Genomic DNA, 20,494 nt, shown 5'->3' with positions numbered 1-20,494 from the left:
AGGGGCCTATTACCATGCTGTATCAAAATAAAAATTTTAAACTTGGAGAGGGAGATTTGAAACTCCTTCTCCAGACACCTCCGTTTGGATTGTTTTATTTTAATGAGTTTTGGCAGTTTTATTGAAAATATTGTGATAGGTTTGCTGATTAACATCTGTTGGAATATGTTCTGAAAAATGACAGAGACCAAAATATTCATGAACATTGCCATTCCTTTGAGATCCTATTCCTTGATCTTTGCTTTCCTCGCTAGTTTTTCCCTTTCCATTTGTTTCTCTCCTCTGCCATCTCCTCAGCACCCCCAGAGTAAAATGGGCCAAACCACGTACCCATGTTGGCATGCAGTTTAATCATCAGCACAGGTCTGTGGGTTGCATTTAAAGCATAAAATGCAGATAGCGTTTAGAAGTTTAGGCAGCATCTTTAAAGATTCACTTTATTTGTTGCATGTACATCGAAACTTTGGATGGCAAGGTAGAGGTGTGTCTCTACCAAAGGAGGTGTAATGTGCTCCTTCCCTCCGCTAGCCTGCAGGTCACCCTTGGACAAGGTGTAGCACCTGCTTAGCCCCTGATCAGGGTCATGTGAAGCCATGGGAGCAGGTGGTGGATGGTCATACGAGCAGCCGGTGCATATCACAAGTCCTGGTTATGTGACCACTGACGCCAGGCAGACAATCTCTGAAGAGTATTGATAATGGCTGGGGTCACCCGTCTTGTAAAGACACTGCCCAGAAGTTGACAATGGCAAACCACTTCTGTAGAAAAATTTGCCAAGAACAGTCATGGTCATGGAAAGACCGTGATCACCCACGTCATATGACATGGCACATGACAAACGAACATTGGAACCTACACTGAAATGTGTCTTTTGTGTCAACGATCAACACAGCATACGGGCAACTTGCTAACTCTAATCTGATTGTCTTTTGGAATGTGGGGTGGGGGTGGGCGGGATGAGATCAGAGCACCCGGAGGAAAACCAAGTGGTTGCAGGGAGAATGTACAAACTCCTCACAGACAGTGGCTGGAATTGAACCCTGATCTTGCAGCAGGTGCTGTAACGCATTGCTCTAATTGCAACGTGACCATGCCGCCCACTACGTTACCATTCTGCGGAGATGAAGATGGGGTTAAAGTCTCAGGTCAATAAACATATGCTAAGGAGTAGAAGCTTGGACAAACACTCATAGAAACACATCTTAAACCATCCATAGGAGTTCATAAACAACGAGAAAGTCTGCAGATGCTGTAACTCCAAAGCAACACACACGAAGTGCAGGAGGAACTCAGCAGGTCAGGCAGCATCCATAGAAATTAATAAACAGTCAAAGTTTTGGGCCAAGACCCTTCTTCAGGTCTGGAAAGGAAAGGGGGAAAAACCAGAATAAGAAGGTTGGGGCTGGAAGGGAAGTGTAGAAGCTGGTAGGCGAGTCCAGGTGAGAGGGAAGGTGGCTGAGTGGTGGAGTAGTGATGAAGTAAGAAGCTGGGTGTTGATAGGTAGAGGTAATGGACTGGAGAAGAAGGAATCTGATAGGAGAGGACAATGGACCATGGGAGAAAGGGAAGGAGGACAGGAACCAGAGGAAGGTGATCAGCTGGTGAGGAAAAGAGAAGGAATGAGAGGAGAACTGGAATGGTGAATGGAAAAAGAGAGGGGAGTGCCAAATTACTGGAAATTGGGGAAAGCGATGTTCATGCCTTCAGGTTGGAGGCTACCCAGATGGATTATGAGGAATTGATCCTCCAGCCTGAGTTTTGCCTCATCGTGGCAGTAGAGGAGGCCATGACTCTATGCGTGTGCGTTGTTCAAGGTTTCCAGCATCTGCAGATTTCTCTTGTGTTTATGATTGACTGTTTGTCTAAATGCCTGCTCCTTATCAAACTGGGTTCACAGGAGATCATCTCTAAGGGAACCGTGACTGTTGGTACTGGTGGAAGATTAGCACAGTTAACCCCAGTGAGGTGTTTCTGTTTTGTTTGCTGAGAGATATTAAGGTCAGTGTATTTGGCACCTGGTCAGTTGAATAATGCAAAGCAAACAAAGTGTGTTTATACAGTGCTCTCAGGTATGCTGCGAGGTGATGGGTCACAGTTTTACTGGTCGGAATGGCAGATGCTTTATCTGAGAGAGGGATCCTACAAAGGGAATATCTTTTGACCAGTCCTGACGAAGGGTCTCGGCCCGAAACATCGACTGTACTCTGTCCCATAGATGCTACCTGACCTGCTGAGTTCCTCCAGCATTTTGTGTGCGTTGCTTTGGATTTCCAGCATCTGCAGATTTTCTCTTGTTTGTAACAGGAATGTCTACTTGATTTCCTTTTCAGCGGGATTTAGACAAGGGCTGAATATTAGCAAAGATGACAGAAGAATTTCCTTTCGATAGATCTTTGGGATCTTAAGTCATCTATTTTAATATTTTTTTAAAAGTCACTCGCTCAATCAAATTCGTTCTACTTCTCAGAGCATTCCAGTTAGTCCCATTCCCCACTCCCGTCCATTATTTCTCTCTTATACTTGCCCTGTAATAGGAGGGACAGGGCAGCGTGGTAGCGTAGTGGTTAGCGCCAGCGACCACTGATGGTGCTTCGATTCGCGCCACGGTCTGTAAGAAGTTTGTGCGTTCTCCCCCATCACTGCGTGGGTTTCCGGGGGGTGCTTGGGCTTCCTCCCACACTCCAGAGACGTACTGGTTAGGGTTAACGGGTTTTATTTTACTTAGAGATACAGTGTGGAACAGGCATTCAAGTACAACCTGCCACACCGCCAAGCAACCTGCCTATTTAGCCCGAGCCAAACACAGGACAGTTTACAATGACCAATTAACCTACTGACTGGTCCATCTTCGGAAGGAAACCGGAGCAGCCAGAGGAAACCCACGCGCACGGGGAGGACGTACAAACTCCTTACAGGGGGGCGCCAGAATTGAACTCTGAACTCCCAACACACGGAGCTGTAATAGTGCTTCATTAACTGCCACACTACAGTGGTGCCCCCACCCCACCTGCCAAGCTGTGAGCATGCTATGTTGGAGCCAAAAGTGTGGCGACACTCGCGGACTGCTCACAAAGGACACATTTCACTGTATGCTTTGATATGACAAGTAAAGCTAACCTTTGATTTTTCTCTCTTTCATCTGCACTTGGGGTAAATTACAGTAGCTGGCTAACCTACTTTGGGTGTGTGGCAGGATCCCAGAGCATCTGGGGGAAACCTACATGACATTGGGGGTGCATGCAAACTCCTCTTAAACAGCACCCAAAGTCATGGGCCAGGAAGCTGTGAGGGAGCGTCACTAACTTCTGTGCCACAGGGCGTGGCCCGAACCAGTGAGGCAGTTGCATGGGATCTGCACTGCAAGCAACGTGGCAAACTTGCGGTACTGCCCTAGTATGTCAGCCAAACATTAGATGAAGAATCTCAGCCTGGAACGTTGACTGTTTATTCCCCTCCATAGATGCTGCCCGATCTGATGACTTCCTTCAACATTTTGTGTCGTAGAGTAATGTATCGGGTGACAGATGACAGATATTGTTCATAACTGTTCTACGTAACTCACCAACACCATCATTGAGTTGTGTTCACTTTAAGAGACAATGTCTAATGTAAGGACGTCAGTGTGAGGCTGCTGCCCTTGGTTTGGTCATAATGGGAGTAAAGGGCTGCAGCTTTTGTTAAGTACATAAAATGGCTCTCGTGTGTTTCATTCACAAAGTCCCACAGAGCCTTCGATCTGAGGTCTGAGAATTTGGTTCTTACTTAACGCATTTTGCAGCAGAGCAAAATATCCCATTCCCATCGGGGAGGAGGCTATGTAGCATCTGTGTCAAGACCACTAGACTCAAAAATGGTCACGTTCCCCAAACTGTAAATCCAATTAGCACCTCCACCCACCAACTCCACCACGACTTCATTACTTCCCATCGGTCACCTTACGTACAGCCTGTCGTCACTGTATAGACACACGGTCAATCTGTGTATGCAAGTTATCTTACGTATTTTGTGTTTATTGTGTGTGTTTTTCTTCAGTATATTGTGTTCTTTATCTTTTGTGGGGTTTTTTTGTGCAGCATTGGATCCGGAGTAACAATTATTTTGTTCTCCTTACACTTGTGTACAGGAAATGACATTAAACATTAAACAATCTTAAACAAAAAACTACTTGGAACCAACTGCTTTGCTGCGTTCAAGAAAAAAAATTCAATAAGGTTCAGTTGGAGAAGATCCAGGGCCACTTTAGCAGTTAAGGAGTGAGGAGAAACATTGTTCTTGTGCGTTGAGGAGTTGGGATTTGCAATGCTGAGAGGACAGTGGAGGCGGGTTCAATAATAAACTCTCGAAGGGTATGGGATAACAAGTTTAAAAAGGAAGTACTTGTTGGGCTGTATGGGACCAGCAAGAAAGAGGGATTATTTGCATAGTTCTTCCAAAGGCCAAAATGGCCACCTTTGCTCTATAATGAAGCGTCATGGTTACCTTGGTGACAGGTCATAGTTACTTAGGTGGGTTTCTCCCAAGTAGGTAGGTTGAATGGGTTTGAACTTTGATTCATTATCTTACGTTCCAGGGAATAAAGTCAAAGTAAATTTATTATCAAATGCACACATATGTCGGTATATACTACCCAGAGATTCATTTTTCACCGGTATTCACAGTAGAACAAAAAAAAACAATAGAACTGGCGGGAAAACTACACATGAACAAAGACTGACAAAAACCAATATGCAAAAGATGACAGATTGTGCAAATACAAAAAAAACACTATAAATAAATAAATGCTGAGAACATGAGCCCTTGAAAGTAAGTCCATAGGTTGTGGAATTAGTTCACTGTTGAGGTTAGTGAAGTTGATTTGATTGAGATTTCCAGAACTGAGTGGTGCAGATAGGTAAATGCAAGCAGATTCCTCCCCCCCCCCACTGAGGTTGGGTGAGACTAGGTCATAGGCTATGGGTGAAAGGTGAAATATTTAAGAGTAACCTGAGGGAGAGCTTTTCTGCTCGGAGGGTAGGGTGAGTGTGGAACGCACTGCCAACGTAAGTGGTGGATGTTGGTATGATTTCAATATTTAAGAGAAATTTGGATGTAGAATCTGGGAGAAATTCAGAGACCAGCACTGGGAGAAATTCAGAGACCAGTAGAGGAAGTCGAAGGGCTTAATTAGGAAAAGGAAAAAAGATTGAGAGAAAGCTGGCAGGGAACATAAAAACTGACTGTAAAAGCTTTTTATAGATACGTGAAAAGAAAAAGATTGGTCAAGACAAATGTAGGTCCTTTACAGTCAGAAACAGGTGAATTGATCATAGGGAACAAAGACATGGCAGACCAATTGAATAACTACTTTGGTTCTGTCTTCACTAAGGAGGACATAAATAATCTTCCGGAAATAGTAAGGGACCGAGGGTCTAGTGAGATGGAGGAACTGAGGGAAATACGTGTTAGTAGGGAAGTGGTGTTAGGTAAATTGAAGGGATTAAAGGCAGATAAATCCCCAGGGCCAGATGGTCTGCATCCCAGAGTGCTTAAGGAAGTAGCCCAAGAAATAAAGGATGCATTAGTGATAATTTTTCAAAACTCCTTAGATTCTGGATTAGTTCCTGAGGATTGGAGGGTGGCTAATGTAACCCCACTTTTTAAAAAAGGAGGGAGAGAAAAACCGGGAAATTATAGACCGGTTAGTCTGACATCGGTGGTGGGGAAAATGCTAGAGTCAGTTATCAAAGATGTGATAACAGCACATTTGGAAAGAGGTGAAATCATCGGACAAAGTCAGCATGGATTTGTGAAAGGAAAATTATGTCTGACGAATCTTATAGAATTTTTTGAAGATGTAACTAGTAGAGTGGTTAGGGGAGAGCCAGTGGATGTGGTATATTTAGATTTTCAAAAGGCTTTTGACAAGGTCCCACACAGGAGATTAGTGTGCAAACTTAAAGCACATGGTATTGGGGGTATGGTATTGATGTGGATAGAGAATTGGTTGGCAGACAGGAAGCAAAGAGTGGGAGTAAACGGGACCTTTTCAGAATGGCAGGCAGTGACTAGTGGGGTACCGCAAGGCTCAGTGCTGGGACTCCAGTTGTTTACAATATATATTAATGATTTAGACGAGGGAATTAAATGCAGCATCCCCAAGTTTGCGGATGACACGAAGCTGGGCGGCGGTGTTAGCTGTGAGGAGGATGCTAAGAGGATGCAGGGTGACTTGGATAGGTTAGGTGAGTGGGCAAATTCAGGGCAGATGCAATTTAATGTGGATAAATGTGAGGTTATCCACTTTGGTTGCAAGAACAGGAAAACAGATTATTATCTGAATGGTGGCCGATTAGGAAAAGGAGAGGTGCAACGAGACCTGGGTGTCATTGTACACCAGTCATTGAAGGTGGGCATGCAGGTACAGCAGGCGGTGAAAAAGGCAAATGGTATGTTGGCATTCATAGCAAAAGGATTTGAGTACAGGAGCAGGGAGGTTCAACTGCAGTTGTACAAGGCCTTGGTGAGACCGCACCTAGAATATTGTGTGTAGTTTTGGTCCCCTAATCTGAGGAAAGACATTCTTGCCATGGAGGGAGTACAGAGAAGGTTCACCAGATTGATTCCTGGGATGGCAGGACTTTCGTATGAAGAAAGACTGGATCGACTAGGCTTATACTCACTGGAATTTAGAAGATTGAGGGGGGATCTTATTGAAAAGTATAAAATTCTAAAGGGATTGGACAGGCTAGATACAGGAAGATTGTTTCCGATGTTGGGGAAGTCCAGAACGAGGGGTCACAGTTTAAGGATAAAGGGGAAGCCTTTTAGGACTGAGATGAGGTAAAACTTCTTCACACAGAGAGTGGTGAATCTGTGGAATTCTCTGCCACAGGAAACAGTTGAGGCCGGTTCATTGGCTATATTTAAGAGGAAGTTAGATATGGCCCTTGTGGCTAAAGGGATCAGGGGGTATGGAGAGAAAGCAGGTACAGGGTTCTGAGTTGGATGATCAGCCATGATCATACTGAATGGCAGTGCAGGCTCGAAGGGCCGAATGGCCTACTCCTGCACCTATTTTCTATGTTTCTATGTATATGGATGGGAGGGGTTCGGAGGGCTATGGTCAATGTGCTGGTCGATGGGACGAGGCAGAATAATAATTCAGCATGGACTAGATGGGCTGAAGGTCCTGTTTCTGTGCTGTAGTGCTCTGTGACTATGGAATGATTTAGTTGAATAGCTTGCATGTATTAAAAAGGATGGGGTACAGGAGGTCGCAAGGTGAGGGCATAAACACTACCATTGACCGGGTGGGTAGAACATGCTTCCTGCATGGTGTATAACTCAGAGGGAAAAGCTCCCAAGTGGATTTGTGTTCCGTCAGGGAGGACCTGTACGGGAGGGGTTAACTGAGTGGAAAATGGGCCGCTGTCCAGATTTCTGAAATTCTGGAGCCGAGGCAGGCGAGGAACTTCATACTGATTAACTGGCCCGTTTTTAGTTGTGGGCTGGCTCTGCTGAGCTCCCACAGCTAAAGCCATGAAGTGGTTTCAGTTGAACAGTGCAATGTCTGGCTCCGTTTCAGCTACAACTGGAGGTGCGTAGAATTCCATGCTCTGTGGGCAGCTGAAGGGTGCTGCCCGTACACAATCCTCCGAGGCTGCAGCAAGTCTGCTTCTTGGTGCAAATGTGGGTCTAAGCCCCACACACGTGTACTGGTCCGGAAACCAAATTGGTGAAGTCTTCTTTACTTTATATATTTAGAGATACATCATGGTAACGGGCTCTTCTGGCCCAACGAGCCCGTGGCGTCAGATATTAACCTACTAACCTGTGCGTCTTTGGAGTGTGGGAGGAAACTGGAGCACCTGGAAGAAACCCACGCAGTTCTGGGGAGAGCGTACAAACTCCGTACAGACAGCGGCGGGAATTGAACCTGTGTCACTGGCGCTGTAATAGCGTTGTGCTCGCTACTATGCGATCGTGCTGCCCCTAGAACGAACATCGCCAGCACTGGGAGTTGGTCTTTTCAGTAAAACAATGCAGGGAAAAATTTCAAATCCATGTTCTGGAAATGTTTCTCCATTGTGGAGGTAGACCTTGCCCTTTACTGGTGACGCTTTACAGCTACTTGGATAAAGCTCTAAATGTTTTGCGATCGCCCACGGACCCAGTTGTCAACTGCCAACCTTGCATTGGGGTGGAGGACTATTGTTCACAGAAAGCACTCCGAGTTCCTTCGTAGTTGATTGAGTTCCCTGTGTTAGTGTAAATGTCTGGGGCACATAGATAAAGCCAGGGTGCCTAAGTCTTTTGCACAGTACCGCAGTAATCTTACATTTTGCACTGTACTGTTGCTGCAAAAAAAAACCAGATTTCATGCCCTATGTGAGTGATGATAAACCTGATTCTGATTTGGGTCTCTATTGTGGACTGAGAGTGGGAAGGGGGCAGGGAGAGGGGAATCATGGTTGGGAAAAGGGGAAGGGAGAGGGGAGGAAGCGGGAAGCACCAGTGAGACATTCCGTAATGGTTAATAAACCAATTTGTTCGGAACCAAGTGACTTTCCTTGCCTGGTATCTCAGGGCTGTGTATGTCTGCACCCATACCAGCCTCTACCCTGACACTCCTTTGCCATCTATCCCACACCCCTCTCGTAGTGCTCCACCCTCATCGTTCTCAACGCCCTTTGATTTACAAACTCGCTCTCCACTCCACGTTGACAGATACAGTACTGTGCAATTTTATCTTTAGAGATGCACCACAGCAACAGGCTCTTCTGGCCCGACAAACTTCTGCAGCCCAATTACACCCTGATGACCTGTACGCCTTCGAGATGTTGGAGGAAACTCACGTGGTCGTGGAGGGAACGTACAAACTCCTTACGAAGAGCGACAGAACTGAACCTGGGTATCTAGCGCTGTGATAGCGTTACATTACCGCTACGCTATCGTGCTGCCCCATGCTGTGTTGTGTAGGGGCATGAGTAGTCCTGTGAGAGGTGAGCTGTGGCCAGGGAGCCATGTTCATCGTTCTGTGAGAAGCCTGGCGGGACACCGTCCTTTTCCTCCATGTTAATTTCATCTGTCAGCAGTGCCCTTCTCTTCATGTTTGAGAACGTAGAACAGTATAGCCCAGTATGGTCTCTTTGGCCAAGAATGTTATGTCAACATTTTAACCTATTCTAAGATCAACCTAACCCATAGCCCCATAACTTTCCATTTTTCTATCAACCATGTGCCTATCTGAGAGTCTCTTGTATGTCCCTTAATGTATCTGCCTCTGCCACCACCCCTGGCAGGGCGTTCCACGCACCCACAACACTGTGTGTTAAAAGGGCAGAGAGTTTAGCAAAAATGCTTTACAGCACCAGTGATCAGGGTTCAATTCCCGCCACTGTCTGTAAGAAGTTTGTACGTTCTCCCCGTGACCGCTTGGGTTTCCTCTGGGTGCTCCGATTTCCTCCCACATTCCAAAGATGTGCAGGTTAGTAGGTTAATTGGGTAGCTCAGACTCGTTGGGCTGGAAGAGCCTGTTACCGTACTGTATCTCTAAATTTTAAAAAAACAACCTTTGACATCTTACCTTCTGCCCCTCGCCTTAAAAGGACGTCCTCTGATGTTAGTCATTACCATGCTGGGGATAAAGCTGGAAGCTGAATTTGCTTCATAACTTGTACAGCTCTACCAAGTCACCTCCCATCCTCCTTTGCTCCTCGCTCACCCAACCTATCTTCGTAAGATGTGTTCTGTAATCTGGGCTGCATTCTGGTGAATACTTTTTAGAGGCGCTGTATATTTAAGGCAGAGGTTGATAGATTCTTCATTGGCTGGGGCATGAAGGGATACAGGGAGAAGGTAGGAGATTGGGGCTGAGGGGAAAATTGGATCACCCCCTAATGGGGTAGTGGGCCAGACTCGATGGGACAAATGGCCTAATTCTGCTCCCATATCGTATGGTCATTCTAATAAATCTCCTCTGCTCCCTCTCTATAAAGTTGCCACATCCTTCCTATAATGTGACTAGAACTGAACCCAATACACCATCTTCCAGAGCCTGCCATGGAATATAGACTGGCAAATTAGTGAGCCAATAAAATGGATTGTTCTATTGATATGCGGGCTGGAGGAAAAAAATGGTGTAGAAATTTGCGGTGCTCTCAGTGCCAGATGGGCTCTGGCCACTGCGAGCAATCCAGTGACGCCGAGCTCCAGGGATAGAGAGGCATTGATAAGAACTTGGGTTGGCAGAGTTTGCTCACTGTTTTAAATCCCTCCTGTCACAGCTTGTGCGGTGGGGTTATCCCTGGCTCGGCAGCCTACAGCTGCCAGCTCTCTTGGACTTCCTCCACGTGTTCAATGATCGTGTTGGCCAAGATCGAGACTGTCGGCAGGCTGTTTGGTAATCCCCTTTCCTTGGTGTTAAGGGACTGCTCCGTTTCCATTGGGCCAAGGGAAGAGTGTGCGTTAAGAACGGGTTTCTTCCCCGGTACCATTCCTTCAGGAAGAGTTGATTACATGGACGTCAAAGATTAAAAGTGAGTTTATTTGTCACACATACATCGAAACATACAGTGAAATGCATCGACGACCAACACAGCCCAAATATGTGCTGGGGGCAGTCCGTAAGTGCTGCCATGCTTTGGCGCCCACAAAGCGTGGCTGCAGTTTACTAACCTGACCTGTACGTCTTTGGAATGGGGGTGGATACTGTAGCACTCACGTGGTCACAGGGAGAACATATAAACTCCCCACAGACAGCGGCAGGAATTGAACCCGGGTTGCTGGCGCTGCAATAGTGTTACGCTATCATGCTTCCTTTCTCTTCCACTTCGTGCTTCTATTCATTAACTCCAGATTCGTGCATGATTTTAACCACTTTTTCAGCCTGTCCGTTCTACAAACTATGCACACACCTTGTGCTTCGATTAGACTTGGTGTCTTCAAGTTTTAAGTCCCCTATTTTTATTTTTCTCATTCTCCTTCTGTTCCAGGGAATAAAATCCGAACTTATTCACTCTTTCCCTGTAACTCAGATCCTCAGCTCCCAGCAATCTCCTGGTAAATTTTCTCCACACTCTTTCAGGCTTTGGGTAGCTCACCAGAACTACTAACGATTCTCCAAATTTTGTCTCACTTGTTTCATATAACTTAACATCCCAACTTCTGTACTCAATCCCCCGATTTATGATGGAAAAGTGGATCATAGGAGTTGGTGATGGGATTAGTTGGAGCTACCTGGTTCAGTGGCCTAACTCTGCTCTGTAGGAAAGAATTTGTAGATGTCAGAGTTGGGGCCATCTGATCAATGATAGCTGATACCTGTTTCTTAGGGTACTTTAGTCAGAGGATGGTAAACCTATGGAATTTGTTGCCACGAGCGGCTGTGGAGGCTGTGGGTGTATTTAAGGCAGAGATAGATAGGTTCATGATTAGCCGGGGCATCAAGGGGTACGGGGTGAAAGCAGAGGAGTGGGGATGACTTGAAGAATTGGATCAGCCCATGATTGAATGGCGAAGCAGACTCGATGGGCCAAATGGCCTGTTTCTGGTCCTATATCTTATGGTCTTATGGAGTCTGGGAACGTTTGTTTCCCAGGAATAATACTAACCGTACGGGTCTGCGTTCCGGCCAATGCATAGGGTAAAGCAGTAAGTCTCTAAGAATTGTTACTACCCATTCCTCTCGTAAGTGGGCTTGACAGAGCCGGTGTTAATAGGGTTCCCCTTTCTTTGTGCTCACTTTGGTTCGACAGCCCAATCCAGACAGCAGAAAAATGGCTTAATGAACTCTTTGGGAGTTGTATTTATTGTGTTGTGGTGAGCCTGGAGTTCAGCGTGCTTTGTATAAACTGCTCTGGGTCTCTGCTAGTGGCTGTTTCCTTTCAGTCAGAGGCCCACTCTGTCAGGGTCGTGACACTTGACCTTCTGGAGAAAGCCATGTCATCCTGTTTAAAATATGGAGAGCGTTCCCCCCCCACCTCTCTCCCCCCCCCCCCCCCCCCATCTCTGGCTCTGTCTCTCAAGACCACACCCAACGGAATGGACAAAAACCAGCATGCCAACAAGAAACAAACTGCAAACACAGAAAGAAAGAAAAAAATATATATATAATAATAAATAAATAGGCACTAAGTATTGAGAATATAAGATGTCAAGAGTAGTCTGTAGGTTATGGGAACAGTTCAGTGTTGGGGCAAGTGAAGTATCCCCTCTGGGTTCAAGAGCCTGATGGTTGAAGGATAATAACTGGTGTGGGTACTGAGGCTGCTGTACCTCCATCTTCCTGAAGGCAGCAGTGAGAAGAGAGCATGGCCTGGGTGATGGGGGTTCCTGATGATGGATGCTGCTTTCCAGCAAGAGCGCTCAGTGTCGATGTGCTCAATGGTGGGGAGGGTTTTGCTCGTGATGGACTGGGCTGTATCACTACTTATTGTAGGATTTTCTGTACAAGGGCATTGGTGTCTGCACACCAGGCTGTGATACAACTAGTCAATATATTCTAGACCCCATAACTCCCTTTCTCTCTGTCTCTCTCCACCCATGTCTATCTCCTTTTCTCTTTCTGTCACTGTCCCCTCTCCCTCACCTACACTCTCTCCCTCACCCACACCCTCTCCCTCTTACACACCCTCACTCCACCCTCTCTTTCATTGTCTCCCACCTCTCCCCTTCATTCTGTTCTTTGGCACAGAGTTTTCTTTAATCCCAACAAGCAGTCACCTTGGTTTCATTCCAGAAGCTTGTTCGTGGGCTAACTGTTCCCCTGCAAGTTGATGTTCTTGTGACAGGAAGTCAGAACAGCCCGTTGTAAACTGCGATTTCCAAAAGAACTGGGTGGAGGAAGCCCATGGGGTTTTGTTGCCATGGTGGCCATCTTGGATCAACCCCCAGAGTTCCCAACATCTCCTAATTGAAGATGACAACATAATTTAGAGAAATGCAGACCTTTATCTCCTTGGGTTTCTTGTGGATTTCGGCCATGAGAACATTTTGGCCCACTATATAATTTAGGCTCTGTGGTTATCTTGGAAGGGTGTAAAGGTTATAATTTTCATCGTATGGTTTCATTCTAGAAGATTGTGGGGTAGCTGTTTCTTCATAAGTTGATGTTCCTGTGAAGGAAAGTCAGAACAATCCGTTGTTCTGATGAAGGATCCAGACCCGAAATGTCAACTGTTTATTCCTCTCCATAGACGCTGCCTGACCTGCTGAGTTCCTCCAGCATTTTTAGTGGGTGTACCTCAAGATTTCCAGCATCTTATAATTTTCTTTGTTAAAAGCTGGGTTAAGTTTTCAGCTACGAAGTAGATCATTAGAATATCAAATTAGGACCCAGTTTACTAGTTTACCAACTATTTTAGTGTCATTTGCCCAGTTTCCGCCTCTCTTGCTTGAAGATAATAGTCCCTGTCCTGGGTTCCTTCAGATATCCCCTCGGAAAGGGCCGTGCTCCCTTGTCTAACTGATGACATTAAAAAGGCCCATCAGGTCATTGGTTTTGGAGGTGACTCAGGATTCTTATTTATCATGTGCACATTGAAGCGTTCAGTGAACTGCGTCATTTGCGTCAACAACCAACACGACCAGAGGATCTGCTGGGGGCAAGTGCTACTGTCGCAGCTCCTGTTGAGCAGGACGTACAGAGATCTGAGGTCCCACACTAGCAGGTTCAGAAACAACTGCTTCCCTTCAGCCAGTTGGCACAGCCTTAATCACTATAGCAACGGTATGACCATTTTGATCACTTTGCACTGAAATAGACCATATACAACCCTGAGAGCCATTTTTTTATACAGAAAAATAAATGCAGTAGAATTTACAACAAGCTATGCATAAAGCCTGACAAACAGCTGTTTCTCACACACAAAATGCTGGAGGAACTCAGCAGATCAGGTATCATCTGTGGAGAGGAATAAAGAGGTTACTGCTTTCAGGAGACTGGCAAACAATCAGTGTGCAGACTGTGAATTAAAGAATAAATAAGTAATACTGCGACATGAGTTGCGGAGCAGGAGATAAAAGTTGTGGAAAGGCTGGGTAGAACAAAGTAGAGTCCAGATGACTTAATGGGTGCAATTACAAGCACGTTATGCTGTTTTGCCTATGTAATGTACGCTGAATTCTGGTTAATTGGGACATAACAGGACCAGTACACTTTGGCCCAATTAAGCAGCAGTCGCAGTAAGCCAAAGTTTCATGGAAATTGTTTTTAAAAAAGTATTTTTTTTTAAAAAGTCAAACTGAGTAACAAGTGATGTATTCAAATAAAATGCAGAACAAATTTGAACGCTTTATCAATACCACTATTGTACTTTAAAACTGTGTATTAGTTCCTAATACTTATTGATGGAGGAATTCTAACGCATTATGTTCTTTTGACTGTAAATGAACAAAGTCAGCACTGACACAGAGTGCAGGAAACGGGCTGCCTTCAAACAATGCTGTCAACAATTGCATGTTCCAAATCTTCATTTTCATTCTAACATTTAGATGATTGTCAATACCTTCAAATTTTCCGTAGTTCCTAACTTGTTGAAGTGTTGAAAGCGTTTCATTTTCACTCCTGGCTGAATGCTTGAAACCGCAGTGAGCGAAACAGTTCCAGTTGTCTTGCTGCTTATTTCTCAACAGCTATCAGTGACAAAAATCACTGTTGTTTGAACGTAAACACACACAACCAGCGCTATTTAAAAACTGTTTACCTGAAGCACGGTGTAGTGTCTGAACAGCCATGCAAACTCTCACTGCTGACGCTGGTTAGAAACTGGCAACAGCTTCCTGTCCCAGTTAAGTGGAATAGTGTCCCAAATAAACAAAGGGAATCCCAGCTATTTTCTGGATTAGTGTTTGTTCTTTAAGAGTTGTTCCAATTACCAATGGCCCAGTTAACTGGAATCCACTGTTTTGTAAACGTCAAAGCTTTTGAGCATGCTAACCAGGCCAGGCTATTTGATGGGATAAAAATAATCAGATTGAAAACGATGACTGGTAGAAATGGCCAGTTCTGAGCCAGCAAGAAAGTTACGTGAGGACAGAAAATTCTCTATTCGGTCCCGAGTTTGTTGCTGTCCACGGCCCCTTCCTGGAGAGGTGGTTGTTTATGGGCTATGGAGCTTTAAGACCAGATTGAGCCTAGTTCCGATGCCCTTTGTGACTGACACACTCACCTGAAGAATGGGTGCTTTGTGCTGGGGGAGCCAAGGTGCCACAGGGGGCTGCTGGTATTAGTGAAACCTGAGCAGCCCTTCCAGGGAGGGGTGGAAGAAATTTGAAGGGGGTAGGGAATGGAATATCTCATAAAAAATACAAGTTGATTTGTATTTTCGTTGGGTCTACCAACAGCTGTAACCTTAAGGGAATGGCTAACAGTGAGTGCAGTGTTCCATCAGGAAATAATCACAGATCGTCAAAAGACCTTTTCACAAGGTGTTCGTCCATGGTTCACCTCTGGTACGCCTGCAGTGGCTGTAATGTCATCATATCGTTCAGCTTCAGTGTCCTGAGAATATATTAACTAGAGGCAGGGAAATGACGCATCCTTTCAAGCCGGCTGTGCCCTTCATTGCCGTAAGTGATCCTGTGCCCAGATCCCATGATTCCCTTGGCATCCAGTCTTCAGCCCATCTCTGCCTTGAATGTGTGACTATTCTGGCTTCTTCCCCCTTCCTTTCCGGACCCGAAGGAGGTCCTCAGCCCGAAACAGCGTCACTGTATCCTTTCCATAGATGCTGAGTTCCTCCAGCATTTTGTTTGTGTGTGTGTTACCTTGAATATATGACCTGGCTTCCTGCAGTTCCAACATCAATATGTTTTGACTGAATAGGTTATTCTCAGTGTCAAGTCAAAGTCAAGTTTGCTCCCATATGCATGAGAGAGCATGGGTTGTCAGCAAAGACTTAACAAATTGCTCTAACACAGGGGTTTCCAACGAGGGTCCACAGACCCCTCGGCTAATAGTGGGGGGGGGTCCATGGTATATAAACGGTTGTGGATCCCTGCTCTAGTAGAGCATCCTGACTGGAATCGATTCTGGGGAAATACTCGGGGTACTGGGGTTAATGGGGATTCTCTAATACCTGAGCATAGACTTGATGGGCCAAATGGCATCCTATCACACAAGAACAAACGAGGAAATGCAAGTCCTCACACTTCCTGTACCACCTTCTGACAGATGGTTCAAATCCTAGTTCGTAATATTGAGCATGTAACACTGAGTATGAAATGGTGCTGAGTTATGGATGAGATATTAAACTTGGTAGATAAACTATCTAATGGGACTCTTTGATGTCCTGGTCAGTATTTGGCCCAGAATCATAAAGTAGACAATGTGGCCATTATCTCATTGGTGTGTGTGGACACTGCTCTCTCTGCAAATTGGTTTCTTGCTTTCATCTGCATTGTGACTCCGGGTGTACTTCAAAATATGTGCCACTTTCTTCAGGCGCTTTGGGTGTCCTGGAGTGGTGAAAGCTGTCATTTGAAATTAAAATAAAATAAACTTATGCAAACACAAAAGTTTGCAGATGCTGGAAATCCAAAGCAACGGACACAAAATGCTGGAGCAACTCCCCAGGTCAGGCAGCATCCATGGAGAAGAATAAACAGTCAGTGTTTCACACCGAGACCCTTTCATCAGTGCTGAGGAGGAAGGGGTGGGGAAAGATGCCTGAATAAAAAGGTGTGTGTGGGGTGTGGGGGGGCAAAGAGTCCAGCTGGTAGGTGATAGGTGAAGCCAGGTGTGTGAGAAAGGTAAAGGGCTGGAATCTGACAGGACAGTGGACAATAGGAGGAAGGGGACCCAGTGGGAACCAGTAGGCAGGTGAGAAGAAGTGAAAGGTCAGAGTGGGGAAATGGAGAGAGTAAACTTCTGCATTGCTTCACATGATGTTTACTTTCTGAGATACAACTTCTGATAAGAATATGAATTGGTTTATTGTTGCCAATGGCTAACACAAGGGGGTGTAATTTTAAGGTGATTGGAGGAAAGAGTAGAGGGGATGTCAGGGGTAAGTTTTTACAGGGTGGTGGGTGTGTGGAGCACACTGCCAGGGGTGATGATAGAGGCAGATACATTAGGGACGTTTAAGAAACTCTTAGATAGCAACATGAGTGTCAGGAAAATGGAGGGTTACATGGGAGGGAAGGGCGAGGTGGATCTCTGGTTCAAAGGTCGGCACAACATTGTGGGCCGAGGGGCCGGTGCCATTCTCTGCAGAGGTTACAGTGAAAAGCTCGTTTTGCATCCAGATCAGTTCATTACACGGTGTGTTGAGGTAAAACAAGGTAAACCGATAACAGAATGAAGTGTTAACAGTTACAGGGAAAGGGCAGTGCAGGCAGACAATAAGGTGCAACAAAACAGATTGTCAACAGTTTTCATAAAAAGCTATCACTTTGAGGTTCCCCGAGAAGTGAGCTTTTGGTTGTGAGGTGCTCTTCCGTCACCTCAATGATTTCTGCATTAGGGCCGTCACTCCGTACTCGAGATAACAGCTCAGATGTTTTCCTGTATGTGCAGTGTTGCCAGGTCTGCTCAAATGTAGTCATGAATGAAGATTGGGGTTGCTTTCCCTTGGAACGGTAGAGGCTAAAAGCGATTTAAGTGAGGGTTAGAAATATCTTCTACACCAATGGACAGAGAAGTAGATTTAGGCCATTCGGCCCATTGAATCTGCTCCACATTTTCCCCTAATCCAGGGGTTCCTAACCTTGCCATGGACCCGTACAATTAACCAAGGGGCTCCCAGTTTGAGAACTCCTGTGACCTAAGCCAAGGGGTCAAAACCCAAGAGCAGGAACTCAAAAAGCAATTGGTAGACGGATTAAGTTGGGTGGGGAAAGTAACAGAAGAACTTTTTTTCCCGTTCAGATGATGGTGGGGGTCTCAATCTAACTCTGTGAGGGGGTGGGAGGGACAAGAGCTTCAAGTACATGTCCAAAATTCAAGTAGACATCAGTGTTCTTACAGAACCATGGGCTGATTGCAGGAAGGTGAGATTAGGCAGGGAAGATTATTCAAGTGAGTACTTCACACCATTTTGCAAGTCTCTTCCCCAGGCAGTTAACCTGATTAACCATTCTAGTTAGCCCCCCCCCCCACCCCCCTCTATGTATTACCTCAATCACAGCACTGTAAACACGTAAAACAACTTTTTACAATGTCGTTTACGTTGTTAATACAGGTAATTTATGAACACTTTTTTCCCCATATCTGTACTGCTAACTTTCTATATAATTCTTTATAATTGTTGAATGTTGTTCTTTTTGATGCATATCATGCCCTGCGGTAATTCCTAATACATGTAAGTGTGTAGGGTGAATAAAGTTGATCCCTGTTGTCATCTGGCACATGCATGACAAAGTTTGAAAAGTTCGAAGTAAACTTTATTATCGGAGTACAGATATGTCACCACATACAACCCTTGAGATTCATTTTCTTGCAGGCATGAATATAGAGTAATAACTATAACAGTAAGATCAAGTTGAGTATAGATGGACCCTAATGGCGTTCTGTGTTGAACATTATCTTTCTGTGATTCTAAAATCCAGGTTCGGTAGGATATATCAGCATGTTTTTTCACTGTCCAAGGTGCAGGTATCCACCAGCATCTTAGTGAAATGAGTAAGGTAGCATTAAGAAAAATAGTAAACCGCCATAATTTCTCCCCTGGGAAGTAATAAATGAGTAAGATAATCTGTAAACGAAGGGAAACTCGCATTGCATAGACCTGTGGAGAGATTTAATTAGAGGCCTTGACTGCACAGCTCACCCCGGGTCGAAAAGTAGCCAAAACCTTCACTTCTCGGGCTGAGGAATTCCAGGAATTTTCATTTTTTTTCAATGGGAATTTGATAGGCCTGAGTTGCAGGGAAAAGTTACCGCTGGTCTAAAAGGCGAGTGTGTGTGTGAGCACGTGTGTCGTCAGCCCAGAGTGCCTTTCTGCGCTCTTTCTAACTAATACTGTGAACACCTATCGTGGAGGGTGCAGCTAACCTTTTGGCAAGCCCCAAAACCTGCCCTATAGAGATGGCTGTGATATTAAAGAGGCTCTGTTATTCTCCCATTGCTGGAACTAGATAGGTATGCAAATCAGTGGGTCGACCCACAGTGTAACAGAGATTGCGATTGTAAAGCATCTTTAATCACCTATAAAACACTCTGGAGATATGCCCATTACCTGGTGCGGTTGCTCATCCGTTTATTGCAAGGACACAAAGTAGGAAAGAGTTGTCTTGCATGTTATAAGCAGAAGTGCAGATGCTGGAAATCCAGAGTAAAACACACAAAATGCTGGATGAAGGGTCTCGGCCTGAAATGTCGACTGTTTATTCCTCTCTATAGATGCTGCCTATCTGCTGAGTTCTTCCAGCATTTTGTGTACCTTGCACGTTATAAATGATTCCGGATCAATATGTTCTACCGACCTCTTGGACTGAAGGATGGGATGTGGGATGGAGCTGGTTTACCTTTCTTGAACTTCCTGTATGTCTGTCATTTAGGAATCCGGGGCCCACCTTGTTTAATGTTTTGTTCTGATTACGAGGGGGCGGCATGACAGCATGGTTAGCATAACACTATTACCAGCGTCCTGGGTTCATTTCCACTGCTGTCTGTAAAGAGTTTGCATGTTCTCCCTTTGACTGTGTGGTGCTCTGATTTTCTCCCAGATTACGAAGGGGTATGGGTTAGTAGGTTAAGTGGTCATACGGTGTAAATGGGCTGTGCAGGCTTGCTGGGTCAGATGGGCCAGTTGCCACACTATCCCTACATAAACACAGGCAGAGTCACAGTCTGTGAGGCTCTAAATATACTTTCCTTCCAATTTGTACTTCATACATTTTTTAATTGTTCACTACTTTAGAAACGATCCTCTCTATCCTCCAGATTGATAAAGTCCCCAAAAGGACAGATGATCAGGTATCAGTAGTAATGTCTCCGTGTTTTACATCTCCAGAGCTCAAAAATGATTCCCTGCAGTATTCCTACTTGAGCTCCTACGTATTCCTGATTTTTATTTCAATGTTCCATCCTCATCTTCCCAATTTCTGGAATTCCTTAAACTTCTCTGTCTGTCTAGCCAAATTAGGCCTCAAAATACCATGTACAACATCAACACAACATCCCAGTGTTCTCTCTCTTCCTCTCTGCCCCATGTCTCTCAAAGTTCAAAGTAAATTTAAAATCAAGGTGCATATATGTCACCATATACTAGCCTGCCATACATTGTCTTGTGGGCACACTCAATAAATGTATAACAGAATCAATGAAAGACCACACCAATTTGGGCGTTCATCTAGTGTGTAAAAGATGACAAACTGTGCAAACACAAGAAATAAATAATACATAAATAAGCAAGAAATGTCAATTACATGAGATGAAGAGCCATGGAAAGCGAGTCCAAAGGTTTTGGGAACAGTTCAGTGATGCTGCAGGTGAAATTGAGTGAAGTTATCCACTTTGGTTCAAGAACCTGATAGTTGAGGGGTAATAACCTGGATGTATGGGTCCTGA

At 45.0% G+C, this 20,494-nt stretch overlaps 1 protein-coding gene across 2 annotated transcripts in view; it reads left to right on the top strand.

Moving 5' to 3' along the window:
- Positions 1–20,494, top strand: part of smad6b (SMAD family member 6b) — a 72,291-nt gene that overhangs the window by 29,053 nt on the left and 22,744 nt on the right. Inside the window, exon 4 of one of the 2 annotated variants that reach the window (XM_073032640.1) lies at positions 8,735–8,890. The exons of the other annotated variant lie outside the window; for it this stretch is intronic. Coding sequence (XP_072888741.1) covers positions 8,735–8,890 — 156 coding nt within the window. The remainder of the gene's footprint in view (positions 1–8,734; positions 8,891–20,494) is intronic. 2 annotated transcript variants of the gene reach the window in all.

This window comes from Hemitrygon akajei, chromosome 30 (genome assembly GCF_048418815.1).
Source record: "Hemitrygon akajei chromosome 30, sHemAka1.3, whole genome shotgun sequence".
NCBI classification, from domain to species: domain Eukaryota; kingdom Metazoa; phylum Chordata; class Chondrichthyes; order Myliobatiformes; family Dasyatidae; genus Hemitrygon; species Hemitrygon akajei.
The sequence above is the reverse complement of the archived record's forward strand: the minus strand, read 5'-3'. Positions and strand labels throughout refer to the sequence as shown.